Raw genomic sequence first — 16,718 nt, 5'->3', positions numbered from 1 at the left:
ATGGCTGAGTAGTATTCCATTGTGTATATATACCACATCTTCCGAATCCAGTCATCTGTCGATGGACATTTGGGTTGTATTTTTTTTGTCTTTTGTCTTTTTAGGGACATACTTGCAGCATATGGAGGTTCCCAGGCTAGGGGTCTAATTGGAGCTATAGCCTCCAGCCTACACCACAGCCACAGCAATGCCATTTCCTAGCCACATCTGCAGCCTACACCACAGCTCACAGCAACGCTGGATCCTAACCCACTGAGTGATGCCAGAGATCAAACCCACAACCTCATGGTTCCTAGTTGGATGCATTTCTGCTGCACCATGACGGGAACTCATTTTTTTTTTTAATTTTATTTTTTTCAGAGTCGTTCTAAAGATTAAATAAGTTATATGCCTTGCACATAACCATTCACATGATGGTCGTTATCAGTTATGTTAATTGCTAATAAGACTGGAGTTAATTAAATTCAGAGATGGTACATTTTCCAGGTAACTTGAAATTATGGAAGAAAGTCCTGGCTAGTCTTCTGATTTCTATGTATGTAAAGTAGAGAAAGAGGTCATGAAAAACATAAAAAGAATCCTATCTCTGAATAAACAAACTTCTACTTGCATTCTTTAAACCAGCCTCAATAACTTAAGGTAAAAGGACATAAACTTCAGTTATGTAAGGAACACAGTCTAAGAGGATAGTAAATACTGAGAATTTTATTTTAGGAACAAATCAAGTTAACGATATCAGCTCTATTTTACACACTCCACAAAACTTGCAGAGAGTCTAGTACCTTTCTTCATTAGTTTTAAGACACATGCTTGCCATATTTCAATAACCAAGACTGGAAATCACTTTATAATCCTAAAGTTGATGAAAGATGGCTTGTGCCAGACTCTGGGAATACTAAGATGTGTAAGGCTCAGCCTAGGCCTACAGATGTGTATTGTAGAGTGTAAAGGCTTCTGACTCGGGGAATAACAAATATTGTGGAAATATGAGTGAATCAGAGAAGGGAAAGACTGAAAGCAGAAAGACACTCTCCCTAGGAGGATATTGTATACACACCACAAAACAAAACAAAAACATTAAATATCTGAATTAGAGCCAAGACCATGAAAATGGAGAGAGATGGATGTATCCCAGGGAGCTTTGCATAGAAGAGACAGAATGTTGTGATGGGTACATGATAGCAAAGGAGGAGGATTAATCAAAGGTGGTTGTGGATCTGGTTGCGCCGGTGGTTGGGGTGTGCTCCATGAGGTAGGGAGTGCAGCAGTGCTGGTGGGGTGGAGAGGATAATGTTCTTGATTTTAGATGTTGTATTAGGAAGAATTCTGGCTTTCAGAAATCATCTCCCATAGCTGTAATCTGAAAATGTTGCTTTCCTTGGGCTTTGCAAATGTGATGACACCTGCCATTGTGGTCAAGGTTAATGACGTCAAGATTGGGAAGATGATACTGAATTATCGGTGGGTCCCATGTAATCACATGTTCCCTTTAAAAGTAGAGAACTTCTCCTGGCTTTGGACAAGGGAGATGGACTACAGAAGATTCAGAGAGAGGCAGTGTGGCTGCTCTGAAGATGGAGGAAGGGGCCATGAGCCAAGAAATGTGGGTGGCCTTTACAAGCTGGAAAGCATTCTTCCCTCAAACCTCTAGAGGAACATAGCCCTCAAACTCCTTGAGTGTAGCTCATTGAGACCTGTGTCAGATTTCTCATAACTTCGTGATGTTTTGTTGTTGTTGTTGTTGTTGTTGTTTATTTTGTTTTGTTTTTTAAATAGACAAAGGATTTGAATAGGCATTTCTCCAAAGAAGATACCTGAATGGCCAAGAGGCATATGAAAAGATACTCAGCATCATTAGTCATTAGATAAATGCAAATTAAAACCACAATGTGATACTACTTCACGCCCACTAAGAAATTCAAACATTTACAGTGTGCAATTCCAGGGTGGTAGTATAAGCACAGAGTCATGCAGCCTTGACCACAGTTATCCCCAGAAGAAACCTCATACTCTTTAGCAGTCGTTCTCCATCTCCTGCCTACCCCAGTCCTCAGCAGCTACTTTCTGTGTCTATTTGTCTATCCTGGATACTTCATATAAAGGGCATCATACAGTTGGTGATGTTTTAAGCCACTTCATTTCTAGTAATCACTCACAGCAGTGGTAGAAAGTAAATACACATATATAATCCCAAATGGAGACAGTAGTGAGTAGTTAAAAATTTAAGTCTGGAGCACCAGAGCCATGCTGAGCTGGATTATTTATTTTGGGGTTCATGAAAACATAGTTGGTAAATAAAATATTTATCAAATAGATGTGGTTGGGGACACCTAGAGAAAGCATTTTAGAGTCAAGAAAGAAACAACCAAAGGAACCCACAAAGCCACAGATATTTAAAGATAATGTGTGGAAGGAGGAAAAGAGGTCAGAGAGGGGAGCTGAGAGCCAGGTGGGTGGTTTTGTGGTTTTGTGGCCTTCGTGAAACAAAGGGGCTGGTGGTCTGTGGTTATTAGTGTCCAGTCTAGAAGGGCCCATTTGATGGTAGCTGGAAGGAAGACTTTGAATTTAGCAACTTAGAAACTGATAATCTTTGGGAAGGCAGTGCTAGTAGAGTTCTAGGAAAAGAAATACATGGTAATATGCTGACATAGTAAGCGGTGACAGTAAGAAAGTAGAAGGGAAGTTCCAGTTGTGGCTCAGCCGGTTAGGAACCCAACATAGAGTCCATGAGGATGTGGGTTTGATCCTGTGCCTTGTTCAGTGGGTCAAGGATCCATCATTGCTGTGGCTATGGTGTAGGTCTGCAGCTGCAGCTCCAATTTGACCCCTAGCCCTGAGAACTTCCATGTGCTGCAGGTATGGTCCTAAAAAGGGGGGAAAAAAAGAAGAAAGAAGGATGTAGGCCTGAGTCAGGAAGCCTGAGATAAATTTGTAACTGCTCAGAATTTTAGTCATATGACCTTGAGTGAGTCACTTAAGTTCTGTAAGTCTCAATTTCCTTTCAGGGGTATTAAAGGAGGAAAAAAATTTGATTTTCTTACAGATTGTATTATGAGATAGGACGTAGCAGTGGCTTGGTCCTGGCACAGAAGCCAAGGTTTAGGCACAGCTGACCAGGAAGTTGAGGATAGCCCATGAGAACATGGTAGCCTCCCCTTGTTCTATAGACATGGATCCCAGCTATATTGTACCTTTTACTTTATTTTTTGCTTATCCATGTCTGACAAGAATATACACAATTATGAAACATATCAAGATATCATTTTAGATCTCTAAGCATGAACCCAAGTTTGTTTCTGTGGTACACTTTCCTGTAATATAGCGTGGGGTAGAATGAGGTGAGGGCTCTGGACAACAAGTGAAACCTTCTTACAGTTGATGAGAAGATAGATTTCATTGTTAAAATGCCAGAGTTTAGATAATAAGCCCTCTGGTTGTTGAGGAATATTGGATATTGTTGTAAATCATTGAGTACTATATGATGCATTTTTTTTTATTAAAGTATAGTTGACTTACAGTGTTGTGTCATTTTCTGCTGGACAGCATAGTGACCCAGTCTTTTTCTTACACTGTCTTCCATCACGTTCTAGCCCAATAGATGGGATATAATTCCCTGCGCTGTACAGTAGGACCTCATTGCTGATCCATTCTGAATGTAATAGTTTGCATCTACCAACCCCAGACTCCCAGTCCATCCCACTCCCTCCCCCTTGGCAACCACAATCAGCTCTCCAAGTCTATGAGTTTGTTTCTTTTCTGGAGATAGGTTCATTTGTGCCATATTTTAGATTTCACATATAAGTGATGTCATATGGTATTTGATATACTTTTAGAATTAAAAAGTTGGTTATCTTGGATGCTGCAGCCAATGTGATAAAAGCATTTGCACTGAAAAAGAGAGCTGGTTATATCTGATCTTACTCTTTGGCCCATAAAGACATTTACAAATACTGATTTATGTAAGGAAAAGTAAATTTCACTGCAGCCGATTAAAATCGGTAAGAAACTCAAGAACTCAAAGAGTTTCCTTTGACTGGGTAATAATTGGGCTCACCGCATAATTTGTTGAATCCTGATCATTAGCTTTCAAAATTGGTAATCCCTACTATATTGGGATGTATTAGCCAACCATAAAAAATGGTCAGACACCCAAATATAATTTCATCTGAAAGATATGTTTTCAAAATCAGTTTGGGTAGCTACTTGCTGATTTTATCTGAGGAAACAACATTTGGATGTTTGTTTGCCTTGTTTTTCTAAAGTATCTCTCAAATCTCTCTCCCCTGGGTTTTTTTTAATGAGATGTTCCTTTTTGGTAAATTATCTAGGTTTCTGTGGATGCTGCCCATGGCTATAGCCCTCGCGCCATTGACATGAGCAACGTCACACTATCCAGAGATCTGCATGTAAGTACTTTTAACTTCTAAAACTAGTCTGCAAATTTCTGCAGATAGCATACTGTAACACTCTCATGCCTATATTTTACAGCATGAATGATTGACTATGGTGATCATCTGAAGAATCCATGGGATTTATGGACTATGTACTATATTCTTTTCATGCTGTAAAAGTTGATATAACTTTTTCTAGGATGTTCCTCCAGATAATATATTTCCTTTAAAGATCATATCTAATGTAATTAAATAGCTGTATGTGAGAAGAGACTCAAGCAGCAATTTATAAGCTCTGCTCAAGCATGACCTTAATTACTCATTAAAGAGTAATGTATTTTCAGTTGTTAATCCCAGCAGACTGATGGCATTTTGCTTGTTCCAGACATGGTCTTACCTGCTCTTCTTTGTCACTAAGGTGCCTACTTTGAAATGCTCAATTTGAATGGAAGATAAAATGTATTGCCATAGAACATAAGTTAAAGGTTATTATAATGACCAGACAATGATATTCTCATTGTTAGTATGTTATTATTCCAAGAGAAATAAGTAAAATCTATGGCTGTTAGATCATTTGGCTTGCTTTTGTTATTGCTTCAGTATGACTCTGTTAAAATGACATAGTAAACTTGAAAATCAGAAGTGGAAGGATTCTTAGAGGTAATTGTGTCAAAATCCAAAGGCCCCAAAAAAGACTAATGAGGCTCTTCCAAGCTCTCTTGGCTAGTTTGGGACAGACATTGATCTAGACTATTTGTCTGATGTCCTTTGCATTCAGTGTTCAGTAAATTTTCTTTTAAAGCTTTGGGACTTAAGAACTTGCAAATAAATATATTTTTAAAGTCCAATTTGAGTTTTCATTATTAAATTAAAAAACATTTGTTTTGGGAGTTCCTATTGTGACTCAGCAGTAATGAACCTGACTTTTATCCTTGAGAATGTAGGTTTGATCCCTTGCCTCTCTCAGTGGATTAAGGATCCTGCATTGCCATGAGCTGTGGTGTAGTTTGCAGATGTGGCTTGGATCTGGTGTTGCTGTGGCTGTGGCTTAGGCCAACATCTGCTGCTCCAATTTGACTCCTAGCCAGGAACTTCCATATGCCACAGGTGTAGCCCTAAAAAGCAAAGAAAAAAAAAAGTTTATCTTTAAACATTGTAAATAACAGTGGCCATTCCCCTCAAATCACCTCTACTGTTTACTACTTTGTAATTTCACAGATCATTAGAATCCTCTGAAATTCAAATTCTAAATGAGAAAGCTGTCATCAATTATCTTTTAGGTATATTTTAGCACCAATACACTGAGATTTATTAATTTAAAGCATGTTTTGATATGTCATGTTGGAAAGTAAAGTTACCCTTTTCCAGTATCCTTTTAAAGTATAACTTAGTTACAATATCTTTTGTTCATTGAAGGCTATGGCAGAAATGATGGCTGAAAACTACCATAATATATGGGCAAAGAAAAAGAAACTGGAACTGGAGTCCAAAGGTAATATTTTCTAAAAATCCTTATTAAAAAACAGAGTTAGATTCCATGAATATATAATAAGGATAAAATAGTTTTTTTAGCATAGAGCTCATTGTACCTTTATTTATTAGAATGGTTCAGGGAGTTCCCATCGTGGCTCAGCAGGCTAAGAACCCAACTAGTATCCATGACGATGTGGGTTCGATCTCTGGCCTTGCTCAGTGGTTTAATGATCCGGCATTGCCACAAGCTGTGGCATAGGTTGCAGATGCAGCTCAGATCCGGTGTTGCTGTGGCTGTAGCATACATAGTCTTGCAGCTGCAGCTCCAATTCAACCCCTAGCCTGGGAACTTCCATGTGCTCCACGTGCAACCATGAAAAAAGAAAAAAAGAAGGAGAAAAAAAAAAAAAAAAGAATGGTTCAAACATGGCTGTAATAGTTTCAAGGTGGAAATGCTATGATTTCCTGACTATTAGTGCATATTTCCTCATGTTTAGAGTTTTGATGGCTCACTCTTACCCATTTTAGCATATAGATATCTATATTTCCCTTTCTAATACTTGAAATGTTCTATTAATTACTCAGCTCTCCCTCACTAACTTCTGTCCCTGACTGAAATATTTTTCTTATTTCATTCTATCTTCCATCACAGCCTCTTGTTTTATCCAGTCTGGTTATGTTACTATATCTTTCACACTTCACTTGCTCTTTTCTGCTGTTTTTTAAAAAATACCAAAGTGGCCTAATATTCTTCTAATCATTTTTCAAATCTTAATTTATTAAGAAAATTAATTTTCTTAATTAATTTTCAATATAAATGTGTAATGTTTGCTTAAATATTTAATTCATCCTGTACTTATGATCTCTTTCATTGTTATTTATTCAACATTTGATTATACACATATTAGTTATAGTGTGTGTGTGTTCTCTTTAATTACTTCCTATGTGGATTTCTTTTTTTTTTTTTTCTAATGCTTTTTTTTCCTTTTTTTCTTAAGTTTTATTGGAATACAGTTGATTTAAAAAGTTGTATTAATTTCATGCATATGGCAAAAGTAAATCAATTATACATACACATATATCCATTCCTTTTCAGATTCTTTTCCCATATAGGTTATCACACAGTACTGAGTAAATTTCCCTGTGTTTTGTGTAGGTCCTATAAAGTAGATTTCTTTCTCTCAATGCAAAAATTCAGGGCCATAACTTCAGCTACTTTTGCAGTTACTTTTGTAATCCTTAATGTATAGTTCTGGGCACCAGGAAACTTTATTTCCTATTTATTAATATAAGTAGGAATGTAAAGGGAGTTAGTTTTGAAGGGTGGGGATATTTCATAGTGAAAGGAAGAGCTGTGATGTTGGAGGATGGTACCAGGCACCAAGCACTAGGAAACAGAATAACACACATCCAATTGATCATAGAAACGAACCAAGAGGATTCCACATACCAAAATTGCCTATTCCAGAATGTGACTCAGGGCTAGGCCTGTTTTTCTAGAATCATTCCATAAAGGTGTATAGAGTGAATGATCAGTTGTTTGGCTGGCTGATGGAGGACGGATAGATGGATGAATAGCTGTATCACAGAGTCGTAGAATATGTGCTCAGTGAAACTCTCGAAGGGGCATTATCCACATGACCAGTAGACAAAAATCACTCTTTGTTCCATGAGTAAATCACATGAAAAAATTCTGTTCTTTTTTTCTAAGTATGTTTTGGTCACTATGATTTGGTTCCAATGAAAAGTAGTAAGCTAATATCTTACTACTCTCTTCTAAGTTCGTGTGCTGGAAAATCATCATTATTCCTTCATCCCAGGGCTGGCCATTGGGTGTCCTACAGTCAGTGCCTTCTGAGGCATCCCTCCCTTTGTATCCAGCTCCTGCTGGTCCAAATTCATACCTTGTCAGGGGAGGGGAGGGGAGAAGAGCACAGTTGCCATGGAGGGTAGAGGAGAAGGTGTGAAATTACTTCTCTTACCCCATGGAGTCTTCCCTTTCAAAGGAGCAAGTGAGTTGTTTAGCATTAAACAGTAGGCCTATGGAAATGTGTTAAAACATGCAACACTGAATCCTGGCTTTGAAATTATTGAGGCTAATGAAAAAGAGAAATGTGTCTTGGGAACAGAGAGGCTCAAAGTTCTGGATAATTTTAGGACAAAAACTACAGGGTCTTTTCACCACTGTGTTCTCTCTCCTGGAAACTTTGCAGTCAAGTTGTGTCCTGACAACCCTGTTTCTGCTTCCAAGAAGATCCGGGTGGTAGTGTGGGAGGTGCCTGCACCCACCATGTGTCTTGGAAGCCTGGAAGTTAGGAATGAGGAGGCACCTGGAAATACAGAGCCATTTAGTCATTCAGACACCTTGATAACCAAGAGTCCGTACCCAAGCTGCCCCATCCAGGGCTCTTTCATCATCCTTTCATCTATGTGCAGAAGATGAATCTGCTTTAGAGAAACCTGGAGAACATTTCTTCTGCTGTCTGCCAGGGTTGCTGTCTCATTATGCTTTAGGAATCTTGAAGAGTTTGGAGGAAATCAGGCAGTTTAAGGAGTATATCATGAAGAGAATAGAGGAGGGAAAGTCTAAAAAAGATGACCAGTGCTCACTCAAGAGTGAAAAATGTAAAGAACAAGCATTCCTTGTTATCATTCTTGCCCCACCGTCACATCATGTTTTGGCGGCTGTGATGATCTGCCATCAGGCCAAGGACGGTTCTGGTATCAAGCACTTTTGACTCTTTAGCATGAGTGAGTTCACAAGCCAGTGCTGTATGTTTGGGTCAGTGTCCTAGGATTTCTTGCAGATTCATTTCCCTCCCAAGCAATATCTACCCCCCGCCCCCGTCGCTGTTATGGATGGGCAATCTGAGCTTTGGAAGATCAAGGTAGTTATCCTGCCATTAAGTGGCACAGCAAAGGACACAGAATTTGTAGTCTTCTGGCTGACTTGAAAGTACCTACCTTGTCTAATTCAGAAGCATTTTAGAGTCAGAGGGTACTTTGTATTCTTAAGATTTTTAAAGTTTAGACTTCATTCTCTCTTTCTCCACCCACCCTATCTTCCCACCTTTTCTCAAAGTAACCTATTGGTGTGACCCCCAAATCATTGTGGACTGCAAGCTTGCCAATTTCTCTAGGAATAAAGGACTACATGCCATTGTAGAATTGAAAATAGGTCATGATTGTAAGGTGATTAAATTAGATTTTTGATTTTTAAAAAATTTGTAGCACTGGGACTTTGGGGTTAGTAGAGGCAAACTATTACATTTAGATTGGATAAGAAATGAGGTCCTGCTGTATAGCAGGGAACTAACTGTATCTGATCTCTTGGGATAGACCATGATGGAAGATAATATAAGAAGGGGAATGGATGTATATATGTATGACTGGGTCACTTTGCTGTACGGCAGAGATTATCTCAGCATTGTAAATGAACTATATTGAAAAAAAATTTTTTTGTTAAGTATTCTGTAAATTTTTTCTCTATGATAGAAGCCAATTTTGTTCCCAGTGGGTTTAGTAATATATTCTCTATCCTTCTTGCTGTTCATGAAATGTTTATTAGTATTATCACATGACAATTGTATTATACTGACAGTTGTATTCTATTATTATTATACCATACTATAAAGTAACTCATGGTTTCTTAATATGCTTAGCATTGGCATGGTGGCTCCTGCCTGACTGTCCCTTTGCATTTGTGATCATACAGTGTCACCTAATGGTCATAAGGTTCAGTGTGTGATTGCCTTTCTATAGATGGCACTCTTGTCAAAGCAAGCCCTAGGAAAGCATGGCATTTCCTCCTTTTTCATTCTGTTTGTTCGTTTCTTATGTAGGGTTGATTCAACCTTTATGATTGTTTTGGGAATTCCAGGCTTAACCAGATTTAATAGGCTCTACGTTGTCATCATAATTCAAACAAAATAGTGATTTTCAATTATTTTTTTCTAAAGTTCTCTTAGAAATTATATTTCAAGGAATTTCAGCATCTCATATAAAACATATTCCTGTACATATCTTATAAACTTTTTATTTGGGGCATACCATGCTGTGCATTTTGCTGCTGCTTTGATAGCATTCTTTGTATCAGTTCTTTACATATGGAATTATCAGTGCACTTTTTGAAATTTTTATAAATTCTTATGAATATTTTTATAAAATTTGTAATTTTATAAATGATTTCCTCTTTATTAGTTTTTTTAATTTAGGTACTCCCTAGAATTTTTATATCTAAAAGAATGCTTTTAATATTTCTTTTTTTTTTTTTCCTTTTAAGGACACACTTACGACATATGAAAGTTCCCAGGCTAAGGGTCAAATTGGAGCTACAGCTGCCAGCCGCACCACCAAATAGGAGCTCCAGCTGCCAGCCACACCACCACAATGCGGGATCCGAGCTGCGTCTGTGATCTACACCACAGCTTACGGCAACACTGGATCCTTAACCGGCTGAGCGAGGCCAGAGATCAAACCGCATCCCCATGGATCCTAGTTGGGTTCATTAACTGCTGAGCCACAAAGGGAACTCCAGCTTTTAGTATTTCTTACCAAAAGTGGTACACTAGAAACCTAAATTCTTGGAGTTCCCGTCGTGGCGCAGTGGTTAACGGATCCGACTAGGAACCATGAGGTTGAGTGTTCAATCCCTGCCCTTGCTCAGTGGGTTAACGATCCGGCGTTGCCGTGAGCTGTGGTGTAGGTCGCAGACTTGGCTCGGATCCCGCGTTGCTGTGGCTCTGGCGTAGGCCTGTGGCTACAGCTCCGATTCAACCCCTAGCCTGGGAATCTCCATATGCCGCGGGAGCGGCCCAAGAAATAGCAACAACAACAAAAAAGACAAAAGACAAAAAAAAAAAAAAAAAAAAAAAAAAAGAAACCTAAATTCTTGTCATGATTTCTCATCAATCAAATACATATATTACTTTTATTAGGTATTAAAGAGAAGTCAGTTTGTACCTTAGGGTCTACGTACATATGGGTTGTATGTATTTAGAAAGATGTGAGTGTAAAGTACTCTCTGCTCTGGGAGGCATAGTAAAAATTCCATATTTAAGACATTGTTTTCTCTTCTCTCCATGGGATAGAAATGAGGCATATTGCTTGAAACACATCTTGTAATTTTCGTGAATCCAGCTGTGCATGTTTTCATGCACAAATACACTCTGCAAAGTTTGAGTGGAGAAGAGGACACAGCTTCTTTTTCTTTCCTGTGTGATCACAGGTCCTTGATACTTGATCTTAAAAAGTCTCTATGTTCATGTTTTACTGACTCTTAGAAGACATATGCACAATCTTTTTTGAACAGGTTTCCTAGATTAACTGAAGTATTAAAGGCACTAGAGAGTGAAGAAAGAGTCTTATTTGAGTCCTAATATCGTCTTTGTGTAATTAGAGGATACCAAAAGTTTTGTAGTGCAGCCCTAGTATGCAGCAGCCATATCTCATCTCAGATTATTTTCTAATTACTATGCTGTTTCTCATCTTGACATCCTCTTAGGAGGTGGAAACCATCCCCTGCTGGTACCCTATGATACACTGACAGCCAAAGAGAAAGCCAAGGATCGAGAAAAAGCACAGGACATCCTTAAGTTCCTGCAGATCAATGGCTATGCTGTATCCAGGTAAAAGCACACCTACTCCAGTTACACATTCTTATTATAAGACTGAATATTTAAATATGCCTATCAGATTTAATGCTGAAAATAAACTCAGCATCTGTTTAAATCCTAGAAGTAGTGTGTTCAGAATAGACATGTCAGAAACATTAATGCCCTTAGCTATTTTGCCATATAACTGAGTGCCTTATGCTTCCTTATTTTTCTCTTTATTCTTTTTTTTATTATTAAAGTATAGTTGATTTATGGTGTTTCTTCAATTTCCATTGTACAGCAAATTAATACAACTATACACTGTTCCTTGTGCTGCACAGTAGGGCCCCATTGCCCATCCATTCCAAACATAACAGTTTGCATCCAAAAACCCCAAACTGTCTGTCCATCCCACTCCCTCCCCTTTTTCCCCCTGGGAACCCCAAGTCTGCTCTCCTTGGCCATGATCTGTTTCTGTTTTGTAGACAGGATCATCTGTGCCATATTTCAGAATCCACAAATAAGTGGTATCATGTAGTATTTGTCTGCCTTATGCGTCACATATTAAATCCCCACCCATCATTTAGGCAAAATCACTCCTCTATTTTTTCCAATGAAGTATTTTATCACGTAGTAATAGTGAATTAGCACAGTTTTATATCAGGTGCAAAGTACTGCATATAAATCAAATCTCAGTTTTGTTTTAGCTAAAGAATATTAGCTAACTTTTCAAATTTACCTGTATTACTTGCTCTCTCTATATATGTTGCCATATGTAAAATATTAACTATACATCTCTCTATAGAAATATTTAACAAAGTATATTTCGTTTTTACCTTACCTTCTACTAGTCTTTGTAGATGTTGGTTTCTATCTTTCGTTTTTGCTATTCTAGAGGATTCAAGGACCTGGAATTGGACACGCCCTCTATTGAGAAACGATTTGCCTATAGTTTTCTTCAGCAACTCATTCGCTATGTGGATGAAGCCCATCAGTATATCCTGGAATTTGGTAGGTACCGTAGTCCTATTACTAACAGCCTAGGTTTTGTTATTCTTAACATTTACAGCTTCAGGGTGTAGAACAGCATAGACTACTGAGATGCTTACAAGCTCTTCCCGGAGTCAGTAGGCAGACTTGTTTTTAAGGATGGGTAGATTTTGAGAACTTAAATCTAACCTGTAGTTCTTTTCTCCTTAAAATGTGTGGTGGCATTAAGTTTTCATTTTGAAGGATGCATTGGATGGACTTCAACATTTAAGGTACAGTTCAATCTTTCCTAATGAAATTAATTGCTCTGCTCTTAAAACAAGAAACAAAAGACCTAAACTAAACTGTGGGTTCCCCAGATTTCTAGATAGTGTGAAGACCTTGAGTTTAGCCTTTTCAGGGTCACACATTTGTACTAGAGTATCTGCCAGGCAGAGTACTTTATTACCATCCTAGAGCGAAAGGAAAGACCTCTTCCCCATCTGGCTCTGTGCCATTTAAGTCCAAAAAGAACTCTATATTTTAAATCTTAAGATTCAGAAGACATCATCAAGACAGGCCCCTCCCACGTCCCTTATTTTGTGATTGGCCTCAGCATTGTTGAATTAAAATTCACACTATTCATTACTCACCTTCTTCTTTTTTTTTTTTTTCATGGTAAAAAAAAGCTTTGAATACCTTTATTTTTTTTAAGTCTGTATTGTTATTTTTTTAATAGTTATTTCCCCAATACATTTTTTTTCCTACTGTACAGCTAGAAAAAAAAATGCATTGGGGAAATAACTACAAATCCCCCTTCTGCCACTGGTTGGTATTAAGATATAAAGAAGTAGACTTTGGTCACTTTTGAAAAACAGTGTGCTCTGCTGGTGGTGATCTTCTTATTTTCTTTTCCGCTTTGAAGGTTCTGTTTTTGTTCTTATTTTTGTGTTTGAACCATCATTCTTTCTGTTTTCAACCCTTTTTCTTGGGGCCCATAGTCCTGGATCTCTTAGCAATGCATCAGTGACATACCCCCCACCCCAACCAAGGGCTTTTTTGGCTGCTGTTTTCTTAGGATTTATACTTAGTTTCCAGCAGAGCATCAGGTTAAAGTTTATAGAAATTTGAGCTGTGGCATTTTCTTGTTACTGGCCCAGGGCCCTGGATTCCAAACATGATGGAAGATTTCCTATTTGAGCATCATTCTCTTAAAAAAAATGTCCTCTCTTTCAACTCATCGCTACATCTACAGGCCAAATGCTATATTTTTGCTCTCTTCTGAACTATCTATTTCGTACAGGCCAATTATACAACTAATCTATAATAGGCAATCTCTTCGTAATTCATCCAACAATAATTTTAAAAATTAACAATAGTCATCTTGACAAGGAGCCAGATCGTCTGAATAAAATTTGACCAAAGAACAAGAATGAGGCCATGGTGAATTTCTGAGGTTTTTATGTACAAAGTTAAATATTGAAAATTTCTAATTTACCTTTAAAAGTATCTGAATGAGTAGCCACTCTGGGATCCAGCCTTCTTTTTGATGAGAGAGAGGATAAGAGGAAAAAATGAGCAAGCATTTGGAGAAGGGAATAAGAACAAAAAAATTTTATTTATTTTATTTTTGTCTCTGTGTGGATAGCAGAAACAGAACTTCGAAAGGTGGGATGTGTTTAGGCTTTATTCACATTGTATTCAAGTTTCTGAATAAACCTCCCAGGACAGTGTTTGAGTATAGGGAACAGTGAGAAGCTTACTGCAGGGCAGATTCACCCACTTCATACATTTGTTTTTTTCAATTGGTTAGAGAAGGTCTTATAGACAGAATTCTGGGGAGAAACAAGGCTAGATTACTAGAAAGCCCCACAGAATTAGGGTTTTTGTTGTTGTTGTTGTTTTTACATTTGCTGATGTTATCTGTTCCTTTTCCAGGTGGCTTTGGCAGGGCAAATTATGTACAAGAGCTCTGTTAGAGGAGCACGTAGAATTTAGATCGTCTACGCGGTCATTGATCTTTATTTCCATTTTTCTCATTAATACTGAAAAACAAAGCTTCTGTAGTACTTTCTTCTATCTTTCACTTTTTTTTGCCTTTGCAACACACCTTTAATTTATTCATTCTTAGGCATAGGTTGATGGTGATGGTAAGAATATGCATGGATATGCCTTTTTCTATATTATATCACAGATCATATTCTCTCCAAATTTTTTCACATTTTCTACATAAGCATTGTTAAAGTATGTAATGAAAGGTATTTGCCATTTAATTCTTTGAAACATCAGCAGGTTTAGCCAGCTGCAAAATGCTCTCTTAGTAACGTTTATATGAGGAGGTCCCTCAAATCAGTCCAGCCATTTTGCATACAATGCTTGAGAGAGATTCCATGCAAGAGTGAGTTAAGAACATGAAATTTACAAGTGCTAAAAAGCCGTTATTTTCTTTTATTTATTCATAGGAAGAGCATTATCTCATTTAACGCAATATTATCTAAGTTCTCTAAAAATTATCCTGAATTTACATCCAAGATTTGATAAAGCATATTTCAAATTGTTTTTATTTCTAGCTGCAAAAGAACTTCTTCAAGTGACAGTTAGTTTGATTCTTATAAAATGTGGAAGCTCTGCTCACAGATTTTTACTAAGATCTTATATCCAATTCTGAAATGTTTAGTCCTCCAATCTGTTCTCCATGGTTATCATAGTTTTTTACTACTGCTTCTCTATGCATGAAAACTTCCTCTGCTTGCATGGGGTGGGATAAGAAAGGCCACCTTCCAAGCCAAATGCATGAGGCCAATCAGTTTTTCACCCGAACTCTTTTTCCACACCATGGGGAAAATTGTGGAGTTTTTGCTTTGCTTATGGAAGTTATCTTTTGACACCAGTGGATTTCTTTATTCTTGAGCAGGATGTTAATTTTCCAACCTACTATGACAGTGGTGATCCATCCCTCCAACACAGTCGCTGGCTTCCTACAGTTTTTCTGTCGATGCATTAGTGTTAAAAAGCTTTAACTTTTAGTCACACCAAGAAATAACTATCTTTATTAGAAATAGCTATCTTTATTACTATCTAACAAATTATGTTTACTTATTTTCCATTCTTCTCACCCTAGTAGACGTCTTTCTTATTGAAAGAAGGTGTGGGATTTTACTGCTGAGAATGTGGGATTTTTACTTTTCCAGTTTTCTCCCTATATGTCTCAAAGCTATACCAGTATGTGTGTGCTCATAAACACATGTATAGGCTGTCTTGAGTTTTTTTTTTTTTTTTTTTTTTTTTTTTTTTGATTTGGGTATTTTGAAATCTGTTTATTACACTGTTGAAGTTAACTTTTTATTTTTATGCTCAGTTTAGTGGGATAACGCGTTTAGCAGTGCGTTCTCAACTTTGCCTTTGGTGTGAATATCGTTTTGAATATCTAATGTTTGAAGTGCAACATGTACCTAAAAACTCTTCATATCTACAGATGGTGGCAGCAGAAGCAAAGGAGAACATTTCCCTTATGAACAAGAAATCAAGTTCTTTGCTAAAGTACAGTATCCAATCTGTCTTTTTTTTCCTTTAATTTTTGTTTACCAAATGTTTGTTTACCAAATATACTCTTTAGATTGTTTGCGTCTTTGCAGAATGCACTTGTCTACAAATGTGAATTCCACTCTAAGTAAATATTCTGTGGTACAGAAATAACGTCATGAACAATGTGGGATGAATTTGTTCCCAGTATACTTGGCCGTACTTGAACTCACTCTACCCTTCATTTGTATTTCTCAAATGACTTCATTCTCTCTAAAGTCTGAGTCAGAGGGCTCTTTTTTGGCTCTATCATATGGCATAGAAGAGAAATATCTATGTCCTAATATTTAAATATTGCTCTGATTTAAAAGCTTTAGATGAATATTTCTTGTTTAAAGAGGAAATGCAGGTGTTCCCATCATGGCACAGTGGAAACAAATCTGACTAGGAGCCACAAGGTGGCGGGTTCGATCCCTGGCCTCGTTCAGTGGGTTAAGGATCCGGTGGTGCCAAGAGCTGTGGTGTACGTGGCAGACATGGCTTGGATCTGGCATTGCTGTGGCTGCAGTGTAGGCCGGCAGCTGTAGCTCCAGTTCAACCCCTAGCCTGGGAACCTCCAAATGCCATGGGTGTGGCCCTAAAAAGCAAAAAAAAAAAAAAAAAGGAAAAGCATTACTTACTTTATAAATAGGTGCGTTGTAAGAATTTTTACCATAGGATCTTTATTGTGGGACCATAATCCTACTCAGAAAAGGAAAACTCAGGCCCA

At 37.7% G+C, this 16,718-nt stretch overlaps 1 protein-coding gene across 1 annotated transcript in view; it reads left to right on the top strand.

The window, feature by feature from the left end:
• Positions 1–16,718, top strand: part of RYR2 (ryanodine receptor 2) — a 754,552-nt gene that overhangs the window by 574,881 nt on the left and 162,953 nt on the right. Inside the window, 5 exon segments of the mRNA XM_021072683.1 lie at positions 4,329–4,406; positions 5,808–5,883; positions 11,368–11,491; positions 12,354–12,469; positions 15,903–15,967. Coding sequence (XP_020928342.1) covers positions 4,329–4,406; positions 5,808–5,883; positions 11,368–11,491; positions 12,354–12,469; positions 15,903–15,967 — 459 coding nt within the window.

This window comes from Sus scrofa, chromosome 14 (genome assembly GCF_000003025.6).
Source record: "Sus scrofa isolate TJ Tabasco breed Duroc chromosome 14, Sscrofa11.1, whole genome shotgun sequence".
NCBI lineage: Eukaryota > Metazoa > Chordata > Mammalia > Artiodactyla > Suidae > Sus > Sus scrofa.
The sequence above is the reverse complement of the archived record's forward strand: the minus strand, read 5'-3'. Positions and strand labels throughout refer to the sequence as shown.